General features: G+C 42.7%; 5 protein-coding genes and 1 long non-coding RNA gene across 6 annotated transcripts; 3 read left to right on the plus strand and 3 right to left on the minus strand.

Moving 5' to 3' along the window:
- Positions 1 to 322: 322 nt before the first annotated feature.
- On the minus strand, positions 323 to 1,303 carry LOC108089805. Its single transcript, XR_001771308.2, has 2 exons — positions 1,257 to 1,303; positions 323 to 1,090 (listed from the first exon to the last, which is right to left on the minus strand). It is a non-coding gene; the product is annotated as an uncharacterized LOC108089805 (long non-coding RNA).
- An 8,710-nt stretch (positions 1,304 to 10,013) lies between these two features.
- On the plus strand, positions 10,014 to 14,492 carry LOC108089983. The gene is made up of 3 exons (XM_017188484.2): positions 10,014 to 10,134; positions 10,193 to 10,233; positions 11,920 to 14,492. Exons 1-3 carry the CDS (start codon positions 10,049 to 10,051, stop codon positions 14,358 to 14,360), a joined length of 2,568 nt encoding a protein of 855 aa, XP_017043973.2. The 5' UTR covers positions 10,014 to 10,048; the 3' UTR covers positions 14,361 to 14,492.
- LOC108089985 (early boundary activity protein 1) lies at positions 10,246 to 11,805 on the minus strand. Its single transcript, XM_017188485.1, has 2 exons — positions 11,784 to 11,805; positions 10,246 to 11,644 (listed from the first exon to the last, which is right to left on the minus strand). Exons 1-2 carry the CDS (start codon positions 11,784 to 11,786, stop codon positions 10,547 to 10,549), a joined length of 1,101 nt encoding a protein of 366 aa, XP_017043974.1. The 5' UTR covers positions 11,787 to 11,805; the 3' UTR covers positions 10,246 to 10,546.
- A 368-nt stretch (positions 14,493 to 14,860) lies between the features above and the next one.
- LOC108089801 (early boundary activity protein 3) lies at positions 14,861 to 16,164 on the plus strand. The gene has a single exon (XM_017188200.1). The coding sequence runs from the start codon at positions 14,952 to 14,954 to the stop codon at positions 16,089 to 16,091; it is 1,140 nt and encodes a 379-aa protein (XP_017043689.1). The 5' UTR covers positions 14,861 to 14,951; the 3' UTR covers positions 16,092 to 16,164.
- Positions 16,165 to 16,254: 90 nt separating this feature from the next.
- LOC108089797 (protein ovarian tumor locus) lies at positions 16,255 to 18,056 on the minus strand. The gene is made up of 2 exons (XM_017188193.2): positions 17,945 to 18,056; positions 16,255 to 17,878 (listed from the first exon to the last, which is right to left on the minus strand). The coding sequence occupies exons 1-2, from the start codon at positions 17,988 to 17,990 to the stop codon at positions 16,308 to 16,310; spliced, it is 1,617 nt and encodes a 538-aa protein (XP_017043682.2). The 5' UTR covers positions 17,991 to 18,056; the 3' UTR covers positions 16,255 to 16,307.
- A 216-nt stretch (positions 18,057 to 18,272) lies between these two features.
- On the plus strand, positions 18,273 to 19,173 carry LOC108089803. The gene is made up of 2 exons (XM_017188201.2): positions 18,273 to 18,895; positions 18,954 to 19,173. Exon 1 carries the CDS (start codon positions 18,483 to 18,485, stop codon positions 18,840 to 18,842), a length of 360 nt encoding a protein of 119 aa, XP_017043690.1. The 5' UTR covers positions 18,273 to 18,482; the 3' UTR covers positions 18,843 to 18,895; positions 18,954 to 19,173.
- The last annotated feature ends 1,590 nt before the right edge of the window (positions 19,174 to 20,763 follow it).

The following is a 20,763-nucleotide window of genomic DNA, read 5'->3' on the forward strand; positions in this document are numbered from 1 at the left end:
AACTAGCCATTTCCACGCAAATATTGTGTTGCATTTGGCTGAACACGAAATTGGTTCTGATAAGGCCAACTCATTTGGTTGCTAATTTGTAAACTCATGGAAAAGGTTTTAAAAATAATTCCAGAGATTGTTTTGTTACCAGTACAAAATATATTCTTCCCAATTATTTGTTTTTTTGGGTGCAGTTATCAACAAGAATTCTTGTGATATTTTTCTTATTCAACACCGATATACAAGCATCAAATACAACATTTTCTTTGCCATTTAGTAGTGCCAAAGATTATTGCAAAAAAAAAAAAAACTATACCACCTTTTTGTGGAGTTGGTCTGTGAATTACCTTGTCAGAATGTTTTTATTGGCCAATCGAATTGCTAAAATTCCTTTATCTCATCCGCCGTGTATCTGAACCGGATGACAACAGGGGAAGAGCATAAAAAGCCCCAAAAGAGCTCCAAGGCCTGCACTCCCCGGACATTTTTGTGTACATTTGCACGGATATTGGATTCGCATTGGAATCGAGTTGGATCAGTGAACGTATCTGTGCCAGCTCAAGAGGCTGTCTGTCTGCCCATTTCGTTCTGACCAAACTTTTTGCCACACTTTTGGCAGCACAGAACTAATTTTGCTCCTGGCTTGTCGCGCAAATCTCTCCAGAACTTTTGGATTCAGGCCCAACTGGAGCGTAGCGTATACGACGTGTTGTTCTCGAGCGGAGCGAACAGTTTTTACTTGTGTCTCGTGTGTTTTTCTTTTTAGATTTCTTGTCCGAATGCCACAGAACGCCTGTAGTGGGATGTGTTTTTCTTGTCCTCAACTCGGCTCTTTTCCATTTCGATGTTGACATGTCGTTCCTGTCGCCTCATCGTCCTCGCTCCTTTTTTATTTGTTACTGTTGCTCTTCACTTATTCGAGCTGTTTTTGTCTTCAATTTAACGTTTTTGCCACGGCATCCTTGTCTATTTGCCATCGCAGGATGTGTGTTATTCCAAACCTAATAGATTATTTGGCGCTTTGCTGAAGGAATAGGTTTCTTTTTTTTGTCGAACGGACCTTGAATTATGTTGTTTCGACTGTCAGGAGTTGGTTACACTGTAAGAAACAATTTACTGATTAAAATGAAATTTTAAATAAATTCCAATTTAGATGAGTCCAAAAAAAGCCAAAAATGTTAGTCTGGATTACACATAAAAGTTGTAATATTTTTCTAATACCTACTTTTTAAAGATTCTCAGAATGAAAACATAGATCCACTTACATTTTCGTTGAATATATTACACTTTTCCCTCGACCACTGTGAACTTTACGTCTGCCATTGGCACAAATGTCTGTGAAGTTTTTTGCCAGGCAAGCTATATTCGCTGGGACTTCCTGCTGCACATCTGGGCCAAGTCCCCCTGCCATTGCTGCTTATGCGAGGCGATTTCCCCGACGAAGCTTAGCCAAGCGTGGATGGGAAGATGGCAAGATTTAGTGTTACCTTTGCCACGCCCCCGCGATGAGCAGCCGTTCTCGTGTGCAGCCGCCCAAATTAATGGCTAATGAAGCGCACGGAGCGCAGGTGATTGCAGTCGAGTGCCATAAAAGTCAAGTATCCGGGCGGAGTTTAACCGAGAAGCTTCCTCCCGCCGGCTGCACGCCTCATTTGCTGCACAAATACTCCTGCCCACGCCGCACCCGTATCCGCATCCTGCCTCGAGTTCATGGCTAAAAAAAACGGAAGTTCGAGCAAATAAAAATCACATAAATTTTTGGCTGCCATCAGCAGCTGGAATTGCAAATGCAGCGCAACTGCAATGATTTGTATTGATGCAATATACTCTGTGTAAACACTTTTCCTCCCCTTGAGACATGGTAAATTTCCTTTGATTTTTACGGTCACGACTTGGCATTTATTTCGACCCAGACAAAAAAGTTCATTCAGTCCGATATTGATCAAGTTGAACTTCGAGTGCACAGTTTGCATTGCATTCGACACTCGGAAAAGCTAGCGAAGAAAGGCTCCATTGAGTCGTGACCTGGCCAAATGTAAATATATTTAAGGTCACTTGGTGGGAAATCAATCAACTAACAATTCCTTGACAAGAAATAAACCAAGGCAAAGGAAAATTGAAAACAAAGTATATTGTATTTGAATATGCTAAAAAAAGTAATATATTTAACAAAAATCAAACTACAAACAGCTTACCTTGTCATAAATTACTTTAAGTTGACACATTTATAATGTTAACTTATAGAGGTCAATGCAATAAATTACGTTTAGCTCAAAAGCTTAGTGGACAAAAATGTGTCACTTGAGCCGGCATACATTATTTAAATTCATTCATTTATCACTGTGGGCCTTCTTCGTCGTCTCTCCCTGCTGGAATTTTCACCGCCCGTTTAATTTCATTTACAAATCAAACGTCAAATCATTTCACATATCAATGCATTCCATCAGGCTCAAATGTTGTCGTTTTCCCTCGTTAATGTCCTCTATATGTACAACCCCCAGGGCCTTTGAGCTTTCTGCCTTTTATCGATATTCAAATATGTCAGCTCTTCCCTTATTGATTACGTTGCCAAACAATTCGGAGACACATTTGGACTTATTGTTGCGGCCATTTTGCGCTTCATTTAACATCGCCTGCTTTTCGGGTACGGAAAGTGTTTAAATGCCGCTTCCGTCTTGTTTTTCCCTTACTCTTTCCCCTGATTTTAGGAGGATGTGTTTAATATTTGAAAACACACTCAAATTGTGCGTATTTTATTGATTTTCATTTAGGCAAGTATTCATAAAAATTGGTTTCTGATGTGTTTTTTATGTTGTGTATTCCTCGAAGGACATCTTGTCTCGGATACCTCGTAAAAATATTCATTTGAGAGTGACAATGGGATAAATATAAAATATGTTAAGGTATAATAAGATTTGAATAAATAAATAAGTCACCGACATAAGTTTTTATTACACAATCAACCAGCGTTTAAATTGTATAAGAAGAAGAAGTTTATTTTTCTTCAGATTTATATAATCTATTCCACTGTGCTCGTTAGTCGGCTGTTTTTGAGTGTTTCTCCTTTTCAGACAAATTAAATGCATTAATAATGCATGAAAACATGTAAAAATATTGATAAAGTCGCGCTCAATTTTCGCAGCATTTCCCACAGCTACCGAAGGTGGTCTTAGCACTTCAAATGTGAGCAATCGCACGTGGCATATGCGGCGTATGCGTAATTTTCGCATAATCATGCGGTGTCCCAAGCTATTGAACACACTCGCACACACACAGCAATAAACCTGTCAGGGCGGCATTAAAAGTAAGTCTCTAAATGTTATTTACTCACACACACAAGGACAATCGGCGGGAAAAGGAAGGAAACAAAGGATCTGCAGTGGAAGGAGCATCACTGAATTTTGCAGAGAAAAAAACCAATTAGAGTTTGTAATTGCTTTGTTAAACAAATAGTTGAAAATTGTTAATGTCAATAAATTAAAACCAACAAATTCTTATTCTTAAAGCTTTTTTAAATGTATAGCAAAATTTTAATATTTATTATTCAATAAATACATATATTCATATTATATATATTTATTCCTATACAACACTTTGCTCTGGTTTAGTTTTTGTGCCGCCATCAGAAGATCGTAAAAATTAAAATGATTGCCCAAAGTTTGTCCGCTGCACGTGTAAAAGTTTAGTCATTATGTTGAGTAGCGCTGTCGTTAATGGGTTTCCATGTGAGAAGGGAACTGTCCTCGTGGAAACCCCAATTTCCATCGCACCCCGACAATCCAATTGCCATTCAGCTTTAATTTACAGCAGTGAGCAAATTGTCGACATTCGACTGTCGGTGGCTCAAAGCAATTGTATTGCCATAAATCAAAGGTCCGCAAAGTATTCCGAACTATTTTTTATTGTTCCCCGCTGTGAGTAAAAGCGTAGTTAACTTAATGAACACGTTCCATTTGCAGACAAAGCCAAGCAGCAAATGAACTTTGTGTTCAAACAATGCAGCGGCGAAATAAAGCGTTTATTTGTCATGTAAAGTGAAAGAAAGTGAAGACGTTTTAGCCATCGAGAAATACATGTCATTTCCTTGAGTGATGTTAACTTGGCTCTGTTACGAACAGAGGAAATCGAGTGGCTTGGAACAGCTGTGTTTGTTATGTTCTGTTAGCGGCCACGAGGCGTATGAGTGATTTTGGTTGGCAGAAACTAATAAAATGTGATATTATAATGCAACAAGGAACAATATAACTTTATTATACTTTATTATACCTATTTTCCCTGCCTGCATATACGAGTATTCTATGATTAAATCTAAAGTTGTTCCGCACAACTTCTAAACAACTTTTGTTTTATACCAGCATCTTTGGGCTGTTAAATAATCATTTGAAACAATTCCCCTTGGCTTTCAAATTAAATGTAGCATGCCCCAAAACCAACCATTTCTCATTTCCCGTTTTGCCGGCTCCCAGAAAATTTCTATTATAATCGAAACTTTTTATCGGCGCACTGCGCACTTGGCGAAACTTTTGCATTTCGCACGAGCTTGAAATTACTTTGTCCTGGCGGGAAAATGTCCTGCGGCTACTTGACGCATTAGCGAACTACGAGCGCGCCACATTCTTAGCCGTAAACATCATAAAGCGTCGTAATTGAAACCAGCATTGTTTTGGGCAAAACGGGGAATTGGCCCGCAACCGATGGCGATTAGTTTGTCTTTCGGCGGGACAGCTGATCAAATTTGGGCCAACAACAGCTTACCTGCCCACTAATTATGCTAATTTTCATTACAATTAGCCGCCTAACTTTGCTCTTTTGTTGAGACTCGCATTGGCGTATTTATTATTCAGAAACTCTGCTAAAAAGTTTTCTACAATTTGCTTGGTTTATGCGGTGAACTGTTTAGGATTTAAACTATTATTATTTTTGTGGTAACTAAAAAAATAAAACAATAATAAGTTAAAGCCAGACATAATTTAATAATAAATATACAAATAAAATGATTGATTTAGGGTTAATATTATCCAAATTTTCGCTGCATAAACCTAATTCAAGCATCTCTTTTATTTTAACAGCCAACGAACCAAACTTTTAATGAGCCTTCGGACGGAACTTCCTAAATGAAGTTTATATTTCGTTCAAGTTTATATTTCCAGCTCAAAACTGAAACACATGTCCCGACGATTTGGGGCAATATTTAACCAACCAGCCAGTGAGCGAAGGATTCAAATGGAAAAGTTGACTCGCTGGCATGCAAGTCGTCCGGAATGACTTTTCGTCGCAGTGCTCCGTGGTTGCACGGCTGAAAAGGAGCCCCAAAATAACACGGAGCCCTATGTCCTGGTCCCAAAGAGTAAACACAATTCAATTAACTCGTCGCTCGTTGTCGGTCGCTTTTTGGGGGCATTGTTGTGTGAAGGAGCAGGCTCCGTCGACGCTAAAATAACTGAAAGCGACAAGCCGATGATGGCACATTGCCAAAGGCACTGAACGAGGAGGTGGTACACTGGTAAAAATACCTGATCACTATTTAACTTGGGTTAAGACAAAGTAAACACCCGTGAGACTTTATAAAGTTTGCAACTAAAAATACTTTTATTTTAACATTGATTGAGTTACGATTTAACATCTAGACTAATTTTTTCAGTGAACTTGTCGCAATGACTAGGTGAATGCAACAAGGCGCAAGAGTATCACGTCTACAACAAAGCATTTGCATTATTAAAATTTTCATTTGGCGGTCTCTCTTGAAAATAAACTACCGGCTAATTGACCTTTTCGGGTTAAAGCCAAACCCTCAACGGCTTTTATAGTAGAAAGTATAAACATGGGAGGACTCCTATTTTGGATAAGGCGGTTCCTTTTCCATTTGTTTTGCCAAGCGATAATAACTATTGTATGCTTAATGAGCTAAATGCTGAAAAACTTTGACTTAACCGAGCACAACAGGCGTCAACATTGCGTTCGCTCATTCATCATCTGCAAGGAATTTAAGCAAAGCAGCAGCTGAAGTGTAAATGTCATTGTCAGCTTGGTTTGCTGAAAATCGAAGGGCAGATTCCGGATGGCGGTCCGAGGGGAGTTCACCGTGTGGCCTTAGTCCGTACCCTGTACAACCGAGGTATACCCAATAAGAGGATAGGTTTCCATACAACTTCATTAAATATTAGAGAGATTCTTAAAAAGGCAAACTCTATTAAAGATTGTATTATTAATAAATGGTAATAATAATTATGTTCTGGTCCGATATCTCCAGCTGCAGACAGGATACCCCAGACTCCATCCAGATCCTCGGCGTCATCGTTACTTGTGTTTCTTATTGCTTCTTTTATTGTGCGACACAGCGGTTGGGTGGGTTCATCGTCAGAGGAACAGGACATCCAAAGGATGCTGTGCGTGGATGTGGCACGGCGATGGAGACGCACGACTGCCGTTGACACGTTGGGGAAGAGCGGAAAGCCCGGGAAAAACTAGGGTTTTCGTACTTCGAAAGGGTAAACGGCGGCGCCAAGGCTGCGGGATCTGTGGAGTGTGACTTTGATTTTTGGTCGGGGCCGCGGGGGACTTTTCGACTGGGACTTACCTTCGAATAATGACTTCATTTTCCGCCGCATACATTTCCAGCAATGTCACGCCTGGCCGCCGCGGCTTTGTTTTCATTTTCCTGCCTTTGTTTTGTTTCTTTCTTTCACTTCACCTTTAAAGTAGAAGCCGCAGAAAAAAAGTCCCTTGAAAGTTTTCCTTCCCCTTTTGAGTTTTTGCCCGACAAACAGACTTCAGCCAAAAATAGCTTGTGGAAATTCCTTTAAATTTAATACACTTTTTTTGCGGCTCGTGTTGATGGTGTTTTATTTTTAAGGGCAATTTGCCGAGTGGGTAGTTTGTGGGCTGGCCAGGCCAATATTTTATATAATGTTTCAATTTGCCATCGCATAGACACAGACACGATTGTGAGGGCGGTTGTGTGCGTATGATTGATATCAATTTTGCTTTGATGAACGCTCCAAGGAATTGCCTTGGAGTTTATTTATTATACTTTTGGGTCGTCGCCTATTCTTATTCCAGTCCTTCGTTCCGTTTAAATGTCGGGGAATCACATTTTTATACAATTTTCCCGCCGCAAATTCGAAAAGCACAGCCCCTGTCTTTGCGGTTTGTTGTCCGAGGGAGGGGCTGCCAAAAACTTTGCCTCTGTATCCTGAAACTATGTATGTGTATATACAGATGTATGAATTGTTTACATCGGTACGCTGGCTGGCACCACACATAAATACATTTAAATCAGCCTGCCATTTCCCCAAAGCATTTGCATATCAAAATGCGGTATATCAGAAGGGAACGAAATACAATATTTACACACATACCGAACAGAAAAAAAGAAATGCTGAAGACATTGACACGATTTGGTCAGAACGACAACCGAAAATTGATTATTCCATTTATTTTCCGACACGAATTTCTTGTGCTGCAGGAATTACTCATCAATTTTATCGTCTTGGGTGCATGTGTGAAAAATAGCCTTAAAATATTGTGAACTTTTATGTTGTATTGACTAGTTGATAGGGCGAATAAATAATGCATTTTGTCTGAGACGCATTCCTCTCCCAGTCCTTCGACATTGATTTCAGTTTATTTCTTGGACACCCCGTACCAAACCAGCTTTCATGTGTTGAGTGTCGTTTATTGAATATTTATGCGAAACAGTTTTTAAAATTTTTCATCAATTGAATGTCGAATGATTTCGATATATGTATGCATGAGTTTTATAATAGTTAAACTAGTAAAGTAACTTCAAATTAAATAATAAGGCTTAAACATTTCAAGTCAACAAGTGTTCATAATTAAAATTAGGGAAGCAAATAATGTTTATCAATCCTCCATGTTACTCGGTTGCGTTTCGTTTTGGTCTTGTTAGAGCCTCTTAGCAGCCCCAGCCACATTTGGGGATGACGCAGGTATGTCACGCAGTGATTGAACAAATCGTCTAGAAGCTGCAGCCTGGGCAGAAGTTGAAGATTGAGCCAAGTAAGCAGTCCGTGGCAGAGCTGAAGTTCCTGAAGTAACATTCCGAGATGGACCAGTGCACAGCAATCTCTGCGCTGGACGCGCAGGTGCAACCGAATGTGGTGGTGGAGCAACAGCCCTTTCTGAAGAAGCAGCCTGGGCCGATGTGGGTGCCTGGGCAGAAGTAGAAGATTCATCGAAGTAAGTAGCCCGTTGAAGAGCTAAAGTTCCTGAAGTAACATTCTGAGATGGACCAATGCACAGCAATCTCTGCGCTGGACGCGCAGGTGCAACCGAATGTGGTGGTGGAGCAACAGCCCTTTCTGAAGAAGCAGCCTGGGCCGATGTGGGTGCCTGGGCAGAAGTAGAAGATTGATCGAAGTAAGTAGCCCGTTGAAGAGCTAAAGTTCCTGAAGTAACATTCTGAAATGGACCACTGCACAGCAATCTCTGCGCTGGACGCGCAGGTGCAACCGAATGTGGTGGTGGAGCAACAGCCCTTTCTGAAGAAGCAGCCTGGGCTGATGTGGGTGCCTGGGCAGAAGTAGAAGATTGATCGAAGTAAGTAGCCCGTTGAAGAGCTAAAGTTCCTGAAGTAACATTCTGAAATGGACCACTGCACAGCAATCTCTGCGCTGGACGCGCAGGTGCAACCGAATGTGGTGGTGGAGCAACAGCCCTTTCTGAAGAAGCAGCCTGGGCTGATGTGGGTGCCTGGGCAGAAGTAGAAGATTGATCGAAGTAAGTAACCCGTTGAAGAGCTAAAGTTCCTGAAGTAACATTCTGAGATGGACCAATGCCCAGCAATGTCTGGCATCCGAAGATCTTGCGCACGTCACTCTCCATCGCTGGTTTCTTGCAGATGGGGCAGTCGCGAGTTCCGCGCGTCACTTGCTGGCGGATGCAGTTTTCCCCGAACAGATGTCCGCACTTCAAAGACACCGGACGATGGTCTCCTTGGGCCTCCCAGCCCGAGAGGCAAATCGAACAATGGTTTTCCTCATAGATGCTCTTCAGCTTCTCGTCCAGAATGAGCATCTCCGCGCGGAGATCATCTCGTTGGATGATGAGCTGCGCATTTACGTTCTCAAGGTCTGTTACCTTGGCGGCATTGTCCTCCTTAATGCTATTCACGATAGCCATCTGGGACTGGCTCGCCTCGCAGATCGTCTGGCGCATTGCCTCATTTTTTCCAACTTCTTCTTGCAGCTGCTGGAGCAGAGAGTCTCTCTCTGAGTGGAGCTCCCGGTATTTATGTCTGTACACCTCGAGATCCCGGTCAGCTTTCCCCTTTGCGAGCTTTGCGTCGCGCACATAAGCGGCCTTCATCTCGTCCTTGCGCCTCATCAACAGAGTAATCTTGTGGCGTGCATTTTGAAGTTCAGAGATTAAATCAGCACGCTTCATACTTGCAAGTAAAGAGTTTGGAGGAACAGCGTCGACTTCCTCCTGCGGATTGTCAGCTTCTTCGTCGGGCTCAGCCTTAATAGGTGTTTCGTTCTCCATCGGCTCAACCTTAATATTACTTAGAAAGGGTGTTTCGTTCTCCATCGGCTCAGCCTTAATATTACTAAGTAAGAAGGGTGTTTCGTCCTCCATCGTTACCTCTATCTATTTTTATTAGTTTTGTTCGCAGTAAACGATAGAATGTTCTGACACCAAAGCCAAGTTTGAAATGGTAGACAAATTTAAGGGATCTAGGATTGTGAAACTTGTGACAATCGGTTAATTTCCAATCGATATACCGATTTGGCCCGACATTACCCTCTGTTTCTTCCGCAAGGCCTAGTGGCAACCATGGTACAATGCCAATGGTCCTATGGGTTCGGGTCGATAGGGGGAAAAAACCCGAACGATTTTGCAGCCGACGGGACTACCTTATATAATTGTACCATGGTGGCAACGCGGTATTTCCAGATACTACTTTTAACGCTTTTCAGAGGGGACACACTCGTTATTAACCAGTGCTACCACACCCCCAAAAAGTTGTAAATATTTTATAGCCTTCTCAGAAAAAGTTTTTTTGCACAATCAGACTTTCCAAATTTTTTGTTAAAAAATGTGTGCTGCGAGTGAAAAATTCGGCTGTTTGGTAACGTATCGAAACCAGAGTACAAAAAACAAGAAAATGGTAACATTAGGGAGGTGAGAAAGTGTCTTTCGCTAGTTGCTGATATTAAATGTAAGAACTTATCTTTTACAGATTTAAGAATTCGCAAAATAAAAAGGGAAACCAAGTTGTGGGTAAGAAAACAATTTATTTTGTTTGAGTATACATACATAGATAGGTGCACTGGCTCTTTTCGGCTGTGCCGGTGACTTTGTTAAATATAAAATCGGGATAAGTTCTCAACAAGTATAAAATTGGGGATTAAAGACAAATTTTCAAGTTGAGAATTACTTAAGGAAAGGTAAAATTTCAGTTGTTGAGAATTTCTTAAAGAGATCTTTAAGAAACCAAACAATTGGCAGAATTGGAATCCTTAACCATTACTAAAGAACCCTTTTAAATCTCAAAGATGTTCTTTGATTCTTAAGGTCTTCTTCTGGAATACGCCTACTTCCCCTTGCGCTGCATTCGCGAGCGGAGCATCTTGTTCTCATCCGCACATTTCGTGGTAATGGCGGTCCGCACCTCCCGAGGAGTCATGTCCAGACTGTTGGTCATTAGGTAGACCAGATCGGCGACCTTAAGCGGATCCAACTGTTGTTTACTGGGACGGGCGCAGTCCCTAAAGGCCGGCGAAGGTTTTCCGGAGAGCGTGTGATGGGCCAAGGTGTCCCGGTCGAAGATCTCGCAGAGAAGCTTCCTGGTGATCGAGGGTCCGGTCATGTCCCAGTTGATGGCACTCAGGCTGACACGGGACACCTCGGTGCCGTTGGGACCGATCATCACCATCGGCGACTCACTGTCCTGGTCGAACTCGAAGCCGGGACACGGACGCTTGGCATTTGGAGTGGAGGTGACTGGCTTCTTGATGCGCTTCCTCTTATTAGTCGTTGGCTCTTCGCCGCCTGGCACATAGTCCTCGTCATCGTCATCCAAACCGAGGTCCTCGTCGTTGGTTTTCGGGGTGGAAGTGTTGTGATCATCGGCTCCGTCGCAGAACATATCGAAGGGCTCCGAACTCTGCTCTTGGTCCTGCTCCTGTTCCTGCTCCTCATCTTGCTCCTGGTCCATCTCCTGCACCTTCTCGATCTCGATGGTCAGCAGATCCAAAGCCTTGCGCTTGCAACGCTCCCATTGCTGGAGAAGCTTTAGTCGTGCCTCATTCACCGCCAGAATGGTGTTCCTCATCAGCTGCGCGTTCTCCACGTCCTGCACGTAGTCCTCCAAATCCCGATCCAGTTCCAGGTCGTCTTCATCCCGCTGCGAGCGAAGCAACTTCTCGGCAGCTAGGGTTAGGGTTTCCAGAGTGCTCAGCTTGCCGTTGTCGGACATTTCAATGTGACGCATGGCGCAATCGGCAAATTCGTTGGCATCTTGGATACGGCGCATCTTCCCATCCTCGCTCTCTTCCTCCACAAAGGAGTCATCTGTGCGCAGGCGAGCAATGATCCCCTGCACCTTTTTCTGCTTCTCGGACAGCTGAACTGTCTCGGGATCATAGGGCAAAAGGGTCAGGGCGAATTCCAAACGCTGGCGACGATTAACCTGCACGAAATAAGCATTTGTAGGTGATTTTTAATTGTGTACCCTTTAGCAGCAAATTTTTGTTGATTGTAAGGATCTTTTGGAAATTTTGAATGGCAAATATATTCTCAATATGTTTTTGACCTTATGTTAGACTTACCATGTTTCTGCTTGATGTCCAGTTGCAAACTGAATTATATCTAATAAGTCATGGTCTTATATACTATTTGGAAAATGCTTTCAGGTAGTTCGCAAAACCTATTATTTAATCCTTTTATTACTCCTATATTTAACAGATACTTCGGATATTGGCCGACTACCTGCCGGAGGTCCTTGCAGCTGCCGTTCCATTTCGGGACGATCGGTTTCCAATGATCTTGGCCTAACCATCGTTTCGGAATCAACCCAAACTGTTTCCACCCAAGACATGACGACTCAAACGGAAAGCAAAACGAATACCAATCTTAACTTTTACGATTGTCATGTCAGCAAAAACGCATCTACCCAATCTGAACTAAATCTACGAGATGAAGAAACTCAATCGATGTCGAAATCGCCCAAGGACTTACACGATAATCAAACCCAAACAGAGTTTATTGAACGAGAAAAACCAAAACAAAAAAGTCGTGAAGCTGAGACAAACAAATATGAAGAGAACGAATCTACAAAGTCGAGTAGCACGTCACGAAATTGTTTTTTTAAGCGGCCAAAGATCGTGGTAAATGGAGGCTCTGTTATATCTGCAGAGTATGCGACCAAAGTGCATCAGGGTAAGGAGGATAAAAATGGGATAATAGTCATTACCCCAAAAGTAGATAAACACACTCAATACGAAAACGCAAACCTATCAGAAGAAAATCGATTGCGCGACAAGCCCTCAAGTTCTTCAGCGTGCTCCAAAATACTTGATAGGGTGACGGGGTTAGAAACAATGTTACAAAAACAGGAGCGGTCTCTAAAGGATTTGCAAGGATCCCTGAGATCGTGGAAAGCCCAGCACAGCAAACACGCTGATTGTAGGTGTATATTTAAAGCCCAACCAAAGGATTGCCAACCTCCAAAGAAACCGGAAACCTGTGACCAGGCGACACAGAAAAAAGACGAATATGATTGCGAAGCCATGAGCTTATCCAAAGAATTTATTCAAATTTTTGTAAAGCCTGAGTCGAAAGAAAGTTCCCAAAGAAAAGACCAAAAGTCTTCTGCTATAAATTCCAGTTGTAATGATTCTAAATCTAATATGGTTAAAACTGATCGCTGTTCAGAGGATGTGAATAATTTTTTGCAACAATTCAACCGAGTGTTTTCAAAATCCAAGAGTGAAGAATCAATTTGTTGCGCATCAAAAAAGCTGTCAGATAATAAATATATTGAAAAACCGAGAACATCTGTCTGTGTAAACCCTTTAAACCAAAACTTGAAACCAGAAGAGGTTGGAAATTTACTTGATAAATTCGTAGAGCTAGTTTCAAAGCCTAATGATGAAGCTACAAAAAGTGCAAAAAAAGTTGCTTCGGAATCTTGTTTGGGTAATAACAAAAGTCCCAGACAATCACCGACAACACAAACTGCGGAAAAGGAAGTGTACAAGTCCTTAATTGAACAATTTTTAAATCTTTTTACGAAATCCAAAACGTGCGAGAGGAAACAAACCCAAAAAACGGAGCCTGAGCCTTACTCATTCGATCGGTTATTGTCTGAGTTAAATAAATTATTTTCCAAACCAAAGATCTTCGATTCAAGTTCAGTTAACGAGGAGGAAAGACCCAAAAAGGTTACCATTTCGGAGAAGGAAACGGTTTTGGGGAATGAGCAGAAGCCGAACTGCAGTTGTTCGACGAGAACCACTTCAACACAATCGGACCTCAAAATGTCGGATATGGACTTTAATTCGAGAAGGCTGAATGAAAAATTTTGTGAACTCGAAAAGAAATCAACACTTGGCGATATGAACGCATCAAATGATTCCATTAGGGATATGCGGCCGAGAGATCAGTCCCCAAGTCGATGTCATCTTTGTGGTGATGGCAATCAGGCCGTGCTCGATAGCTTAATAGACGAACTGCTTCATCTGATCGGACCAAGGTTCTTAAACGACGTGGTGCTGACCATTCTACGGCGTGAGGGAAACATCTACCACATAAATGTCCGTGAAATGGCGACGGGAATTGTGCTGGGTTGTCTGCTGGCCAATGGTACGGCTATAAACGAAGCAATTGCCCTGGGATTGTTCGAGGATGTCCTCACATTCTGTGAGCTAGACAAGCGCAGGGAGCACGATCCCAGGGAATGTCCATTGGGTGCAAACCTCGACGTCATAGAGCCACGGGAGCGTGGTGGAGAGGTTGAGCCGGATAGCCATGTCTCCAAAGCAAATGCTATTGAATTTTCCACTCGAGTGTTAGGAGTTCCCGCCGATCAAGCCGGTCGCTTCTTCTCCCTCACTAATGCCCTCAAATTGGCCAAGGAATCATCAGATCAGAGCTTTGGGTGCTCGGAGGGTCGTATGTTGTCCCGCCAACTTCGTCGAAATCAGAAATATAGTGCTCGTTTTGGGCGAGAAACAGTCACCAGCGACTTGGTTTTTCTCGGCAGCAAAACTAATTCATTTTCCGATTGCCATTATCTTGGCAAAACCTCCAGCTTGTTCCTTCGCATTGTTTCTGGTAAGGATCTTGAGGATCAGAAAGGCGATCGTAAAACAGAACAGTATCATAATAATCCCAGTAACTTGTGAATATTATAGTTCTTACGCAAAGAGCCGACAATCCGATTTTTAACGCCTGAAAAAGTCTGATCAACCATTTTTCCTTTCTAAACATTTTAAATATTTTTGTAATAATTATGTATGGGAATATAACCGACACATTTTAATATAAATCTTTAAAAATACTTTTATTTCGTTTGCAAATAAGCAGCTGTTGCTTTGGAGCAGGTAAAGTTGTATAATTGGTAAGTATTGTATCAGAAGCACCTTTGCAATTCGCTTTTATTGTCACTTAGCAGCTGCGTATTGGGAATATCCGCGCAATCAGAGCGCAAAGCCGTCGCAGGTAATACTCAATTAGAATAATCCTAGCTATTACTTTATTCCTAATCCCTTTTTCGTGGCAGCTGTTGGGCTTCATAAGGCCAATAAAAGGATTAAGTAATTTTGGCAGGTAAAACAAGTTATGTGCATTTACGAATATAAAATAGCTGGCAGCGGTGGAGAAGTCATCAGTTTGTCAAGTGCATTGCTGCAATCAAGACGTCAAGCAATATTGAAACTTTAAGAATATAATCGACTTTCAAGACCTAATAGATTCACAAGAATAGTGATTTCACCATGAGCAACATTAGCAACGACAGTGGACTGGATGACTCAGCCAACAGTGGCGCCGTTGTCAACGCCAATGGTCCTTTGGCAGCCACCCGGTTATCCTGGTTTCTGGCCGAAGTTGACGAAGGTTTGATGAAGGATGGCAAATCGAATGGACATCCCCGTCTCTGCGTACTCCACTCCATGGAACTGCTGGAGTCGGATGTGTCCGACAAGTACATGACTCGCTTCGTAGAGTTCCGGGTCAATGGAATGGTGCTGGAGGCGAAGCTCATCCTGGCGGCGGATGAGAGGCGTCTGGTGGATGCCGCCCTGCTTTCGCTGAGCAAGGAGCAGCGTGAGGATGCGAGTGCCCAACAACTGTTGGTCCAGTACTCCGAAAGCGAAAAGGGAGGCGAGCGTCTAGTGCAGAAACTGGTCTCCCCGAACAATGTGATGTGGATAAGCACCAAGCCCGAGCTGAAGGGCAATCCCCTGGTGAGACTGGCTCCCGGATGCATCGCCCATGTCTTGTATGCCTACGATCAGCGCGATTACATGGAGAAGCTCCTGTTGCACCTGAAGGCGCGCAGCTTCGATCTCGCCTTCGATGACAATGTGGAAACGGAACCGGAGGCCATGACCGACGACTCCTGGATGTTGGTGCAATACAGTCCCGAGCCGGAAATGCTGGTCTACCAGGTGGTCCAGTACCGCCAGACTGTGTGGCGGAAGGAGAATCTCTTCAAGGACGTTATTGCCTACATGCAACTTCCTGGCAGCGACATCGTTCTGCAGGCCGTGGTTATCAGCTTTGGCCAAAGCAAAGAGGTCCAGGCAGCCAAGTACGAAGAGCTGCGGCGCTTGGCTTTTGATATTGACTTTCCACTGCCCGAGGAACTGGAGAAGCACCCGGACCTCGGCACTTCCACCGCCCTCTTCTCCCGCACCAGTTTATACCAGAAGGCAGAGCAGCGCGATCCAACTGGGGAGCACAAGGGGCTGCGGAAAAGTCTGGAGCAGATGAACGAAAAGGCCCAGGGGGAAGCCCAGATGATCATAGATGCCTTCGACATGGTGGACAACATAAACAAGAACCTTCAGAGCCGGTTGTCCGGAGAAGCGCAATCAGCTGTGGAAGCCACTTCCGGAGATGAACTAAATTAATAGGAATATTAATTTAGGATTTAGGATAAAATTTAGCAAATTAAGTTTCCTACAAAGTTTAAAACTTATTCATTTTTTCACTATAAGAGAATAATTAAAAAATATATATAATTATGTAAATCGGATTTTTATTGATAAGTTGTGGGTTGACATTTTTATTTTTAAAATTTACATGCATCAAAGCTTAAAAAGTATAGGATTAAAAAATGCATTCCACTATTTAGCAGTCGAGTCGGGACTATTTGGAGAGTTAGTCATCATTGGCGAATTGTGCACCACATAAGGGAGCGGCATCTTTCCGGTTTGAGGACAACCTCCGGGCGGAGCGACAAAGTAAGTGGGTCCGGGTGGACGAACCATTAGCTGTCCGAGTTGATAGGCCCTGGGCATCAAAGGCCGGCTATGTTGTATAAATCCTTGAGGCTGCGCAGCTGGTACGTAAACCGGGCGTGAAAAGGACGTCGGTGGGGGTGCCATGTACTGCGGATTTGGCGGAGCAATTGCAAGCTTCGGGATAGGCAGCGGCATCTGTTGATTAACCTGTGCAGGCGCATTCGCTGTTTGAAATTTATTCGGGGCCTTTTCCAATCTTCGATTTTGATCCGGTGCCGCTTTTTTGAGGCGTTGGTATTGTCGACCCGGCTGGAAATTGCTTAAATTATTCATCTGGGGTGCATGTCGCTTCTGGCGACTCATTTTGGAAGCTCGACACCTGGGTGGACGTTCCCAGGGAATGAATTCGTTGGGCGGCAGTGGATGTAAACTATCATAGGGCACATCAAGGAATTCGCCCAGCCCTTCAACGAAGACCTGGCATGCAACTTTGTCTTCGCTGATTTCCTGGATGTGGCAAATGCTCAGATCCCTGTGACCGTCGTCTAGCAACTCCACCTGGCACTTTGCCCCCACCTTAAAGTTGTAGTCGCCCGTATAGAGATTCATGGATTTTGCTTCGCGGCTATCTGCGATCAGACAGGTGAGCTCCACGTTTCGGTACATATACGGATTCAATGATTTGGCTACCATATATGGAATAGGCAGGCGATTCTCCTCGAGAATGCGCCGCGTGCAGGACAAGGGCATGGGCTCCAACCTCCTTTCGTGCAGGTCCAGCCTACGATTGTGAAACGGGCACTCCCTGTAGGTTTTTAGGATACATCTTGTGTCCTCCGGACGATCTAGCTTAAAGCTCCTTCCATTGCTGCACAGCAAACGGATGACTCTTCCTTGTTGATCGAGCTCGATGTCGGTGCCCCACCTAAAGGCCTGTGGATACAGCATCCACTCCACTGCGAGGTTGACGTCCGGCAGACGGAAGACCTTTATGTAGAGCAGGTTGAAGGAAACGGCCTGAGCAACGGCGGCCATATCCATCTCCGACATGGTTAGCACAGAGTCAAAGCGACCTTTATGGTCCAAGAAAATCCGTAGCGTCTCTGGGTAATCCTTGCCGTAGATTATATGCTGACCCAGATTGTAGGGTTCGTAAATGATGACATTTCGGCGGTACAGGTGACACATCGCGCGCAATTCGAGCACGGTGCCCCGCGTCCTGGGCTTCTGCAGCTGAATCAGGTACTCGTCATAGTCGCCACTTACAAATCGTTGGAAGCTACGCCTTTTCCGGAACATGTAGCGCACGCACTCCTTGCGGACCTCGTAGTGCAGGATCTGGGTGTCGTAAACATGCTCAGCTATTACGCGAAACAAATTCGACGAGTCTTTCGACGTGTGCTTCCGGAAGAGAAAGTACTGCTCTAGGAACTGGTCTATCGGATCCATAGCTCCTATTAACAAGTTGGATTGAGTCACGATGCTATTATCAGACATACAGGCTACATTCAATTTTTTACCTCTGCTTCCACTCGACACTGAGCGTTTCAGAATTCCGGACATCATTCTTTATCACTTCTTAAAATATTAAAAAAATAATACAAGTTATAACTAACCAAACAGACAATAAGAAGAAATTCTTCGGAAAAACCACGAGGTGAAACTAAGGTTGCCAGACTGAGAGAATGCCTTATTGATCATCGTTGAAAATGGAACAGTGGAAATGTAATCCGATTCCGGTTATTGTAAAGATCCATATATATTATCATACTACTACTACTAGAAAAGAAATAAATTAGGATGAATTTTAAAAAAATAACCTGATATATATTTAAAGAAAAAGATTGGTAAATTTAAATTTCACATAAATGTCTTAAAACGGATCTGGCAACACTGTTGTAATTGAATGACTTCGCAAATCTGGTGAAGCTACGGAGTGGATACAATAATTTTTTAAGTGAAGGCTCAGGTCTTAACAACGTAAGAAAAATATCAATGAGAAAATACATAAGCTGGTGTATATAATAGGAAAGAGATCAGAAAATATATTTAAACACGATGCAATATCCAAACGCCGTTGCAATGGAAAACAATGAGTTTGTTCCGAATTGTTTAAATCGTTTGCGGCGGATCCTGCTTCGAATGGATATCCTGCTAGAGCTGCTAGACGAGCAGACCCTGTTTGGTACCGACAGCCATCTTGAAACCCTGGATCCAGTCCGCAAGCACAACATTGGGGTCATCATGATGATGTTGCAGCGGTACGCCTTCGACCTGAACGCAGAATGTCTGGGTCTCAACGCAGCACTGGGCTCAAATGGCATTATGAATACCTTCCGTCAACTGAATGGCAGACTGCAGGTCCTCAACCGCTATATCAGTGAACTCTCCCGGTATGGACGAGATTTAAATGATTAATCTATCAGGATCGAGGATCTTCAAATATAAAAAAGTTAAACAAACTACACGCAGTAAGTTCAAATCAATTTATATGTATTTCTGGTCGTTGCCAAGCTTTTATCATTTTAGATTCAACACTGCCAGGGATCTCAAACAATCGTTCGGCAAAACATCAATATTTCAACAACATTTTGCCTTAATTAAAACTACACTTCAAGTTTAAGATTTATTGCAGTGATAATTTTGTGAAAGCGTCGCCTATCAGAAAACACAATTTTGTCCTTCCATGATTTCTAAATAACTGACAAACAACTTTGTGGCTCATAAATAAAGTTTCAATGAAATGGTATTCGAGATACATATTGATTTATGGGCCAAAGGAATAACTAAGGCAAGCCTAAACAATCCATTATGAGCATTTTATTGAAAAACGACTTCAAACTGTCATTTAATAAAAACACCATTATAAGAAACATTAGCAATTTGGTAATTAATTTCAATTTATATTACTCTTATGAGTAATCGAGCGAACTATGCCGGCATAATTCGGTTTCTGCACGTGTCGCAATCAATATTTCCCTATCGGTTACCATGTGTGATGCACAATTAACTAAGCGCTTTTCCATTATTAAGCAATCATGGATCATTCATGGTATTAATTTCGCGAACCGAAACACTTCATCATCATCTGGACAGTCGATGAAGAAATAAAGCAAACTCGATAATGAAGTGCACGAAAATAGACAGGCAGAAGATTTAAGCGTTCCTTCCGCTGCCCATCGGGATATTGACTTGCTGATTATTTTTATTTGCCCGGCAAACGCTTCAATTGAGACATAAAACTATGCCGACACACGAGCATAAACATTTATACACGATTAAGAGAGCTGTTTGTTTTTATGTTTGGTTTAGCGCTTCCGTTGTGGCTACCAAGAAATTCCAACAGATATTGCGTACACGCATTAAATGGCCCAGAATGAGATACAAACAAACAGGCAGCAAAGTGGGGAGAAAAACAAAAACGAAAATTGGCAACGAAGGGAGCGCAAACATTTGGCCAGATTAAAGTGTGCACTTTGAGGGCAGCGACATACGAGGTCCGAATTCAATAAAACGTGGCCATAAATCAATGAAAAACTAATCAAAAAATCAAAAGAAAACACTGTGGGATTTGGTTGTGCGATTTTGGTCAAAAATGAAATTGGCTGCCATATAAAAAGTTAATGAGAACCATGTTACACGAAAAATTAACACTGACTGTGCTCTAAATTCGTTTAAAATGCAAATCAATTACACTAAAAACGCAACTTTATTTCCTCCGGGCCATTTGAATACTTCAATTTATGCAAATGCAACAGCAGTGGAAAAAATAGAAATAAAATGAAGACCAGGCCAAGCCGCAAGCTTAAATGCTCATTAGTGTTCTGGACCAAAAAATAAAGTAAGAGCCGAAAACCGAGAGCGAGGGAGCGCAGTGGAGCGTATTTTTGTCGCCTGCATCGCATTTACATTTTCAGATCTAGCAGCACGATATATAAGCACGAATATCCCCCGAAAGCCAGAAGGACCTCTAAATGCAAAGCATTTCGAGACTCGAGTAAAGGGGGCTTTAAGTTTCCGAAATGCATGCAATTAATTGGGACTTACGACCAAAGCCAAGGCTGGCTTTCACTTTGGCCAAAACAGAAAGATTTCAGCTGCTGCATTGTTATGCGCTGTTGCGTAAATTGATCCCCTTTTAATGATGAACTCCAGTGGCAAAAATAATTTGCTTCTGACAGCCTGACGGCCGTTTGCTAAGCCTTTGTTTTATTTCATTGCCATTTCATGAGAGCAAGGTCCTGACTTCTTTGTTTTTCGTCGAAATGGAATTCCAATTGATTTCTACACGCAGTGCAATTCAAATGTGGGGAAAACGTTAAGCATACGCAGCGTTGCG

Source organism: Drosophila ficusphila, unplaced genomic scaffold, assembly GCF_018152265.1.
Source record: "Drosophila ficusphila isolate 14025-0441.05 unplaced genomic scaffold, ASM1815226v1 contig_412, whole genome shotgun sequence".
NCBI lineage: Eukaryota > Metazoa > Arthropoda > Insecta > Diptera > Drosophilidae > Drosophila > Drosophila ficusphila.